At 42.6% G+C, this 11,001-nt stretch overlaps 1 protein-coding gene across 2 annotated transcripts; it reads left to right on the top strand.

Moving 5' to 3' along the window:
- Positions 1-351: 351 nt before the first annotated feature.
- On the top strand, positions 352-5,317 carry LOC120062678 (caspase recruitment domain-containing protein 9-like). 2 transcript variants are annotated; one of them, XM_039012728.1, is made up of 10 exons: positions 352-620; positions 867-1,004; positions 1,359-1,684; positions 1,872-2,042; positions 2,454-2,606; positions 2,946-3,071; positions 3,399-3,486; positions 4,209-4,318; positions 4,520-4,593; positions 4,762-5,317. In XM_039012728.1, the coding sequence occupies exons 1-10, from the start codon at positions 449-451 to the stop codon at positions 4,859-4,861; spliced, it is 1,458 nt and encodes a 485-aa protein (XP_038868656.1). In that variant the 5' UTR covers positions 352-448; the 3' UTR covers positions 4,862-5,317. The 2 variants fall into 2 exon arrangements, with proteins under 2 accessions (XP_038868656.1, XP_038868657.1); XM_039012729.1 differs by lacking the exons at positions 4,520-4,593; positions 4,762-5,317 and having other exon boundaries at positions 3,399-3,587; positions 3,972-4,294.
- The last annotated feature ends 5,684 nt before the right edge of the window (positions 5,318-11,001 follow it).

Genomic DNA, 11,001 nt, shown 5'->3' with positions numbered 1-11,001 from the left:
TGCTTGCTGTTTGGGGTTTTAGGCTGGGTTTCTGTACAGCACTTCGAGATATTAGCTGATGTACGAAGGGCTATATAAAATAAACTTGATTTGATTTGTTGGTTTATTAGGAAAAAAGGAACATGTTGTATGTTGGTAGGTCGATTATTCACAACTTTTCAAGAAGTCACTACTGTTGTTACATTTTCACTATTAAACATTTTCTTGAAGAGTTTGTCTCAGCACAAATACTTGTGAAATGGGGGAAATGGAAAAAACGAAATAACTCCTACAAAAAAAGGAACTTGACTCTTGCGTCATAAAACAGCAGTTCCACATAACAGTTCCACATTTGGATTGTAGCCACTTTAACAACTAGAGTTAGCTCCAAGTTGATAAACCCTTAGTGAAGGAGTTATTAGACCAGCAGGGACCCAGAGACAATTGGGACTGACAGAGTGTGTCAGATATGGAGGATGAGGAGTGCTGGGTCCAGCTGGAGGAATACAGACTGCTGCTGATAAAGACCATTGAGCCGTCGCAAATCACTCCCTACCTGCGGCAGTGCAAGGTGCTAAGCTGTGATGATGAGGAGCAGATATTCAATGACCCCAATCTGGTCGTCCGACGACGCAAAGTAGGTAAGGCACAGTCTTCTATTTCAGGTTATTGAGAAAACGGTCAAGTGTATCACTTTTTTTACTTTGAACTACAACAATTAAGTTGGATTCCAGGTCATCTTTATTGCAATTGCACTGCACATCTCAGAAGATTGAAGATTGCTATATATTAATTCAGCCATTGAGAGATGTGATAATCTGCCAAATAAAGATGACCTGAAATGCATGTCCATACCTTACTTTTAAACCTCAGATTCATGCTCACAGGTGCACTATTGGATATTCTTCAAAGAACTGGACGCAAAGGCTATGTGGCATTCCTCGAGAGTTTGGAGCTGGACTATCCTCAGCTGTATCACAAGATTACTGGCAAAGAACCTGCCCGGGTCTTCTCTATACTAGTTGGTGAGTAGCTATGAACCATCTTTCTGTAGAAAAGTAGTGTATTTTCCATTCAAGCTTTTATGCATTTTTAAAAAAAGTTATGAGTTAAATGTATTGCTCAGATCCTTCAAAGTGCCAATGTCTGACTGTGACAATGGATTTTACGGTAGTATAACATCACAGGAGGTTGGTGGCACCTTAATTGGGGAGGACGGACTCGTGGTAATGGCTGGAGCGGAATGGTATCAAACACATCAAACACATGGTTTCCATGTGTTTGATGACATTCCATTTACTCCGTTCCAGCCATTATTATGAGCCGTCCTCCCTTCAGCAGCCTCCACTGCATAACATACTGTCCTCTCTCTGACATAGACACGGTGGGTGAGTCAGGACTGACTCAGTTCTTGATGAATGAGGTCACACGTCTGCAGAAGGGACTGCAGGAGGAACGCCGGCGCAGACAAGAGGCCACTGCGGCTGCAGCCGCGCAGGAGGACGCTGTCCGCCAGCACCAGGTTAGGGAGAGGGAGTTGCGGAAGCAACAGGAGCGCGTGCATCGTATGCGGGAAGAGAAGGGCCGGCTGTGGGAGGAGGTACGCCACCTGAAGGACGAGAACTACAGCCTGATGCGCGATGTTACCAAGCTGAGCGAAGAGAAGAACAGTGCCCTCATGTCCGCCCGTGATCTGCAGCTGGAGGTGAGATAGGAGGGGGGGGGTTGCAGCTCTAGCAAACTCAAACACAATAACTTATGACAAATGGTTAACATTTTTTTGTATAAAAAGACCTCTGCAGTCAGACATGTTGACACGTTTGTCAGAGAACAGCACAAACTCAATCAGCGACAGCGAACACAGTTTTAATGGGATTGTTATTGATCAATAGATAGAGAAGCTGAAGCACTGCCTGATGAACGCAGAGAGCGACTCGAAAATCAGAACTGTGAAACTGAAGAACGCCATGGAGCAGAGACCGGGTCAGGACAGGATGTTGCAGCTCCAGAGACACAATCATCTGCTCACAGCGCGCATCCAGGATCTGGAGGCGTCTGCTCAGGTACGTTCGATCTCTCCTCAGTCCGTTTCAGTGATCATTTCTCAACAAATGTTTGGATATGCAGGGAAATAAAAAGTACAATGCGCTGCACTGGACCCATTTTGGAATAACAGCTAGGAGTGCCATTTTGTGCGCCGCAAGACAAATGTATTTGCAAATAAAGTACATGTGATTTTTCAGATGCACAATTGTACCCTTTTCACATTTCTGAGCCAAGTCGTGCTGAGCTGAGCAGAGCTGTACTGTGCTGGCTTGGTTACGCATCCACTATAGTTTGAGGGAACTCTGCTGAAAAGGACAACGTGAAAAGAAAATATCTGAATCTGCACAGTACGATTCAGGCCGGTACAGTTGTGTGGTAAAAGTATTGTCTTGAGTAGTGTGACAGGAGTCATCTGAATGTTCCAACAGGGGACAGCTCCAGCCCCCTTGGATCAAGAGAGGCTGAGCGTTGAAAGTCTAGAGGACTACAAGCAGCACTCTCAGGCTCAGCACCAGGAGCTGGTCAACAACATCTACACCCTACGCAGAGATCTGCACGATGCTGAGGCACTGCGGAATAGGGTATACATCACAGCCTGATATTTTCCACAACAATGAGCACTGTTTAGGATTAGTTGTAGAGAAGACTACTGATTATATTAGCATTTTTTAAATATATATTATTCAACTGCTCTTTCAACACAGGTGCAAAATGTATAACACAAATCACATTATTTACTCAGAATGCTGATCCTCAGCATCGGAATTCATAAATGTCCTTATTTTTGTCATCTGCCCCAGCTTGTTCCTCATTCATTGGAATAGCTGTCTGTGTGTTAAATTGTGCAAGTTGGGTTTTCCCATGATGGGGCAAGTTCTGTTGTTCCAATTGTAATAAGTAGGTTTGATTTATTCTTGCAGTACTTAGAGGCGAACGAGGTTCTTGACTTGAAATGCACGACATTGAAGAAGGATGCCAAAATGTATCGTGATCGAATGGAGGGTATCCTGAAACAGATGGATGAGGTCATCAGGGAGAGAGACAAGGTGAACATGGTGTGATTCTAGGACTGTGTCATTCTAGGGCTTCACTGGCTCAGTGGCAAATCCTAACTTCCACTTTCACGTTGTCTCCCATTGACATCAATGCATGACTAAGTGAAAATTCAAGTGAAGGTTAAGATTCGTCCCGTAGTGCTTACTTTCATTTGATCCAAAAGAGTTTACTTCTATTTGATCAAAATGAAAGAATTGACTATCTGCGTGGTTATGATCAGATGTTCGTCCAACCACACTTGCCATCTGTTTCATATAAACCACTACAGCAAAGCGAACCAAAGCCCCTGTTTTGTCTTTCCTGTATTGTTGCGATAGGCCATCGCCTCTCGAGAGGAGTACCACCAGGAGAATTGCCGGAGCCTCCAGGATAAGGACCAGTACCGGAAACAGATTCGGGAGCTGGGTGAGCGCTGTGATGAGCTGCAGGTCCAGTTGTTCCGGACAGAGGGAGAGATTATTGCACTACAGACCAGGCTTCACAGGCACACCTGCTCCCAACATGATGTGAGAATGGGTTCCACCAACCGCTTCCATTCAGATCTGTTTTAATTCAAACCTAGAATGTTACTGGATTCACTGAATTGCAAGCTTCTCAGATTCTCTCTCCATTAATTGTTTCCATAAAACGTTTTGGGAAAGGATAGCCTAGGATAGCCTTTTGATTTTGGAAATATATTTACATGAATTAACGTCTTTCAGTCTCAGACGTCAGACTTTGAGGATGTTTCCTTGCAGAGTTTGTAAATGTAATTTGCTTCCTGATTTATAACAATGCGGTATTATTACTTTTGAACTCTGTGTTTCTGCTTTGGCAACTCATGTGTTTTCCTGTCTCTGCAACCCACTTTAGATTGAGTGTGCTTTTTTTCTGTGTGTTCTCTGCCACAGAAAAGCCAGACCAGTGAGGAAGACTGCAAAGATAAATTAACCAAAGGCAAGAAATCTATGACAAGTGACAAATAACCATCACAACACAAAAAAAGATATTCAATAACAATCAGAAAAGCTCTAGTTGTTGTGCTCTGGCTAATCATGAGCATAGCTTAAAATGTGATTTGACCGTGCTTTTTTGAAATCCTAGCATTCTATGTTAGCTATTTTTTTTAATATTTTTTTTTATCACAGCTAGTAGTGTGGAGCTGCAAAGTCCGACATTAGGGGAGTATGATGTGTGCATTGCTTCGCAAGACCAACAGTTGTGTGCAGGAGGGCCCAGGGAGGAGAATATCTCAGCAGTAAGTACCTTCAATTGTTTATCCTTTGACTAGTTGAGGTTTTCTTATTACATAGCAAACCACTTATCAGTAGTCGCGCCAACTGAACTCACTTCTCTCCATCTGGATGGAACACACGTCAAAATTTGGTTCAGTTTAAAAGGAAACCGATATGAAGTTAATGTGTATTGTAAATGTATTTTTCTTTGTTTCGTGTGCCAGGAAAGAGCTCCATCAGTGGATGAGGTCTTAGACTGTAGCAAGCCCAGATTGAGGTGTAACTTCTACTACAGAAGGTTGGCAAGTTCATATGTTTTAGAGAACATTTGTTGAAATCTGTATTTTGTCATAAATTGTCTCCATAGGGGTTATCCACGGGAGTGATTTTGGTATGGTAAAGAGGCTTGTTTTATGCTGCTTGTTCTTAGATTTTTTTAAATAATCATTTAATTCTTCAACAACAGGAAACGTGTCCTTAGGTCAAAGCCCACATGGAAGGAACACACACCTTGTGACCTGGACAACAGTAGTGGAAGTGGCAACACTGACACGGATGGGATGTGACTGAGAGAGGGGGAACAGAGGAGGGGCTGGGTGACGTGGCAAGGACCTTGAGACACAGGCTAGTTTACATTCTTAAACAAAACATTTTTAATTATGAAATCAATTGAAATAATCATTTTGTTGATATCATGAATATGTTTAATCTTTGTATTTTTCCAATAATAGTTTTATATTTTGAACCATGATTGCATGATGAATGTGTTTCTGTATTCAAGTTACTTGTACCAGAGACGGTATCAAAACCTTCCTCTGATGTCTTTGCTTGTATCTCTTAATGTGCATTTTAGAAGAAATGCAAAAGCAGAGGAAAGTGGGGGTAATGAATGGCAAAGAAAAGTAAAGATACAATTTGTATAGAAATCTTTGATAAAGAGGCATGGTACACACTTGCACTTTGTCCACAACATGCAGACACTGTTTGGAATTTATGCACACAAAAAGTTACAATCTTTGCATTTTGTGTCACGGAATAAAATGTTTTCACAAAATGTTACATGTTGCAAATGGAGCCCCCATAACTTGGAGCAGGGATGAGCAACTTTGATGGGGGTAGGGGCTGAACTCATCATGAGGGGCTGCAGTGGGTCTGTGAACCCACATCCATACCCACACATGCAGTCAGAGATGGCACTAGCCATTTAGGGGCCCAAATAATTTTGGTGCCCAATCCATTTCAGTGGTTAATTTCATGCAATTCTAGTCGTGGCCAAAAGTTTTGAGAATGACAAATATAAATTTTCACAAAGTCTGCTGCCTCAGTTTGTATGATGGCAATTTGCATATACTCCAGAATGTTATGAAGAGTGATAAAATTAATTGCAATTAATTGCAAAGTCCCTCTTTGCCATGCAAATGAACTGAATCCCCCAAAAACATTTCCACTGCATTTCAGCCCTGCCACAAAAGGACCAGCTGACATGTCAGTGATTCTCTCGTTAACACAGGTGTGAGTGTTGACGAGGACAAGGCTGGAGATCACTCTGTCATGCTGATTGAGTTCAAATAACAGACTGGAAGCTTCAAAAGGAGGGTGGTGCTTGTAATCATTGTTCTTCCTCTGTCAATCATGGTTACCTGCAAGGAAACACGTGCCGTCATCATTGCTTTGCACAAAAAGGGCTTCACAGGCAAGGATATTGCTGCCAGTAAGATTGCACCTAAATCAACCATTTTATCAGATCATCAAGAACTTCAAGGAGAGCGGTTCAATTGTTCTGAAGAAGTCTTCAGGGTGCCCAAGAAAGTTCAGCAAGCGCCAGGACCGTCTCCTAAAGTTGATTCAGCTGCGGGATCGGGGCACCACCAGTACAGAGCTTGCTCAGGAATGGCAGCCGGCAGGTGTGAATGCATCTGCACGCACAGTGAGGCGAAGACTTTTGGAGGATGGCCTGGTGTCAAGAAGGGCAGCAAAGAAGCCACTTCTCTCCAGGAAAAACATCAGGGACAGACTGATATTCTGCAAAAGGTACAGGGATTGGACTGCTGAAGACTGGGGTAAAGTCATTTTCTCTGATGAATACCCCTTCCGGAAAAAAGCTAGTCCGGAGAAGACAAGGTGAGCGCTACCATCAGTCCTGTGTCATGCCAACAGTAAAGCATCCTGAGACCATTCATGTGTGGGGTTGCTTCTCAGCCAAGGGAGTGGGCTCACTCACAATTTTGCCTAAGAACACAGCCATGAATAAAGAATGGTACCAACACATCCTCCGAGAGCAACTTCTCCCAACCATCCAGGAACAGTTTGGTGACGAACAAAGCCTTTACCAGCAAAAGTGATAACTAAGTGGCTTGGGGAACAAAACATCGATATTTGGGTCCATGGCCAGGAAACTCCCCAGACCTTAATCCCATTGAGAACTTGTGGTCAGTCCTTAAGAGGCAGGTGGACAAACAAAAACCCACAAATTCTGACAAACTCCAAGCATTGATTATGCAAGAATGGTCTGCCATCAGTCAGGATGTGTTAATTGACAGCATGCCAGGGTGGATTGAGTCAACTTCATGTAATTGTCAATAAAAGGCTTTGACACTTATGAAATGCTTGTAATTATACTTCAGTATTCCATAGTAACATCTGACAAAAATATCTAAAGACACCGAAGCAGCAAACTTTTTGAAAAAACATTCTCAAAATGTTTGGCCACAACTGTACACATTTTGCCATGAGGTGGAGAGAAAATGTTGCAATTTTGTAACAAATTTTATTCAAATCTACTCATTTTGTCATTGGGCAGAGAGAAAAATTCTAACTAAGTTGAGACCCCAACTGAGTTCCAAATATATATACACACATACATACAGTTGAAGTCGGAAGTTTACATACACCTTAGCCAAATACATTTAAACTCAATTCCTGACATTTAATCCTAGTAAACATTCCCTGTCTTAGGTCAGTTAGGATCACCACTTTATTTAAAAAATGTGAAATGTCAGAATAATAGTAGAGAGAATGATTTATTTCAGCTTTTATTTCTTTCATCACATTCTCAGTGGGTCAGACATTTACATACACTCAATTAGTATTTGGTAGCATTGCCTTTAAATTGTTTAACTTGGGTCAAATGTTTCGGGTAGCCTTCCACAAGCTTTCCACAATAAGTTGGGTGAATTTTGGCCCATTCCTCCTGACAGAGCTGGTGTAACTGAGTCAGGTTTGTAGGCCTCCTTGCTCGCACACGCTTTTTCAGTTCTGCCCACAAATTTTCTATGGGATTGAGGTCAGGGCTTTGTGATGGCCACTCCAATACCTTGACTTTGTTGTCCTTAAGCCATTTTGCAACAATTTCTGAAGTATGCTTGGGATCATTGTCCATTTGGAAGACCCATTTGCGACCAAGCTTTAACTTCCTGACTGATATCTTGAGATGTTGCTTCAATATATCCACATAATTTCCTTCCTCAAGATGCCATCTATTTTGTGAAGTGCACCAGTCACTCCTACAGCAAAGCACCCCCACAACATGATGCTGCCACCCCCGTGCTTCACGGTTGGGATGGTGTTCTTTGGCTTGCAAGCCTCCCCCTTTTTCCTCCAAACATAGCGATGGTCATTATGGCCAAACAGTTCTATTTTTGTTTCATCAGACCAGAGGACATTTCTTCCAAAAGTACGATCTTTGTCCCCATGTGCAGTTGCAAACCGTTGTCTGGCTTTTTTATTGCGGTTTTGGAGCAGTGGCTTCTTCCTTGCTGAGCGGCCTTTCAGGTTATGTCGATATAGGACTCGTTTTACTGTGGATATAGATACTTTTGTACCTGTTTCCTCCAGCATCTTCACAAGGTCCTTTGCTGTTGTTCTGGGATTGATTTGCACTTTTCGCACCAAAGTACGTTCACCTCTTGGAAACAGGACGCGTCTCCTTCCTGAGCAGTATGATGGCTGCGTGGTCTCATTGTGTTTATACTTGCGTACTATTGTTTGTACAGATGAACTTGGTACCTTCAGACGTGTGGAAATTGCTTCCAAGGATGAACCAGACTTGTGGAGGTCTACAATTTTTTTTCTGAGGTCTTGGCTGATTTCTTTTGATTTTCCCATGATATCATGAAAACATTACTTGTTTCATGCACAAAGTAGATGTCTTAACCGACTTGCCAAAAATATAGTTTGTTAACACGAAATCTGTGGAGTGGTTGAAAAACGAGTTTTAATGACTCCAACCTAAGTGTATGTAAACTTCTGACTTCAACTGTATATACCTGATATACCATGGATGTCAGCCAATAAGCATTCAGGGCTCGAACCACCCAGTTTATAAATATATATAGACAGTGCATTCAGGACGTATTCAGACCCCTTGACTATTTCCACACGATTAAATAAATGTTTTTCCTCATCAATCTACACACAATACCCAATAAACGTCAACAGCTTTTTTTGTGTGGAAAATATATAAAAAGAGAAAACAGAAATACCTTATTTACATAAGTATTCAGACCCTTTGCTATGAGACTCTAATTTTATCTCAGGTGCATCCTATTTCTATTGATCATCCGTGAGATGTTTCTTCAACTTGATTGGAGTCTACCTGTGTCAAATTAAATTGATTGGACATGATTTGGAAAGGCACACACCTGTCTATATAAGGTCCCACATTTGACAGTCCATGTCAGAGCAAAAACCAAGCCATGATGTCAAAGGAATTGTAAGTAGAGTTCTGAGACAGGATTGTGTCGAGGCGCAGAACTGGGGAAGGGCACAAAACAATTTATGCAGCATTGAAGGTCCCCTAGAACACAGTGGCCTCCATCATTCTTAAATGGAAGTTTGGAACCACCAAGATTCTTCCTAGAGCTGACCGCCCAGCCAAACTGAGCAATCGGGGGAGAAGGACCTTGGTCAGGGAGGTGACTAAGAATCGGATGGTCACTCTGACAGAGCTCCAGAGTTCCTCTGTGGAGATGGGAGAACCTTCCAGAAGGACAACTATCTCTGCAACACTCTACCAATCAGGCCTTTATGGTAGAGTGGCCCGGCACATGACAGCCTGCAATATTCTCTAGTCTGATGAAACCAAGACTGAATTCTTTGGCCTGGATGCCAAGCATCACGTCTGGAGGAGACCTGGCACCATCCCAACGATGAAGCATGGTGGTGGCAGCATCATCCTGTGGAAATGTTTTTCCGCAGCAGGGACTGGGAGACTAGTCAGGATTGAGGGAAAGATGAACGGAGCAAAGTACAGAGAGATCCTTGATGAAAACCTGCTCCAGCGCGCTCAGGACCTCAGACTGGGTTGAAGTTTCCCCTTCCAACAGGACAACGGCCCTAAGTACACAGCCAAGACAACACAGGAATGGCTCCGGGACAAGTTTCTGAATGTTCTTGAGTGGCCCAGTCAGAGCCCAGACTTGAACCCGATCAAACATCTTTGAAGTGACCTGAAAATAGCTGTGCAGCAACGCTCCCCATCCAACCTGACAGAGCTTGAGAGGATTTGCAGAGAGAAACTTTCCAAATACAGGTATGCCAAGCTTGTAGCGTCATACCCAAGAAGACTCAAGGCTGTAATCGCTGCCAAAGGTGCTTCAACAAAGTACTAAGTAAAGGTTCTGAATACTTATGTAAATATGATATTTCAGTTTTTTTTAATTTTTAATACATTTGCAAAAATGTCTAAAAAGCTTTTTTTGCTCTTTCATTATGGGCTATTGTGTGTAGATTGACGAGAGGATTTTTTTTTCATCCATTTTAGAGTAAGGCTGTAACGTAACAAAATGTGAAAAAAGTCAAGAGGTCTGAATACTTTCCGAAAACACTGTATATACACAGTGGTGGGCCGTCAGGGCCTGCAAGGCCTTCTCTGCTGGCCTAAACATCATCAGAATATATATTTTTTTAAAATATATTTTCCCACAAATATGTATTAAATTATTCCCCAGAGTAAGAGTTATACTCTTCATTTCATAGCTTTCCTCTTGGTTGCACTGCTTCCAGCCCCAGGTTGAGATTTTGAGGGCTGGTCTTTATGTTAGATCTTTTATCCAATCATATTCAGCCATCATGTGTTGCCAGGGGTCTAAAATCTGCCCTCAGGCCTTCAGAATCAACAGTGCGGGCGCTTGTAGCTTATAGTGAATGGAAATGAAAATTTAGTGTCAACCAATCAGCTTTAGAGTTGGCTATTGTACGCCTTCTGGCTGGCTCCAGTGTTACACAGGAGCCAGCTAGCAGGCGTACTGCGTGCACGTCTTTTGATTGGATTACCAATATTGAGAGGCAGGTCCTATGGAGATCTAGGAAACTGAATTTGATAAACGAATTAATTTGCGTACTACTAAGCTGTTTTTTCAACCCACAATGGCGGAAGGAGGAGAAGATATCGATTTGGTCGAGGATATAATTATAACGCCATTCTCAAGACGAACTTTTCAAGAAAAGTTAGACATTGTAAGGAGAGGTTGCCCGACGCCACAAAGCCTGTCACAGGCGGGAAAGTGCTTCGTTCGCTCGCCACTTTCAAAGTTTCAACTACGAGCGCTGTCAATGGCTCACAGGCTCACAGGCTCCGAGAAGCACTGCAAACTGTACTGCTGGGAATGCCTATTATTTGCAAGTGATCGATTTGGTGTTTGGAGCCACACTGGCTTTGCAAACTTGAGTTGTCTAACCAAGGCAGCAACGAGACACCAAAGTATGG

The sequence above is a fragment of the Salvelinus namaycush genome, chromosome 18 (assembly GCF_016432855.1).
Source record: "Salvelinus namaycush isolate Seneca chromosome 18, SaNama_1.0, whole genome shotgun sequence".
Lineage (NCBI taxonomy): Eukaryota > Metazoa > Chordata > Actinopteri > Salmoniformes > Salmonidae > Salvelinus > Salvelinus namaycush.
Note: the sequence above shows the minus strand (reverse complement) of the source record. Positions and strands in the feature narration are given on the sequence as shown.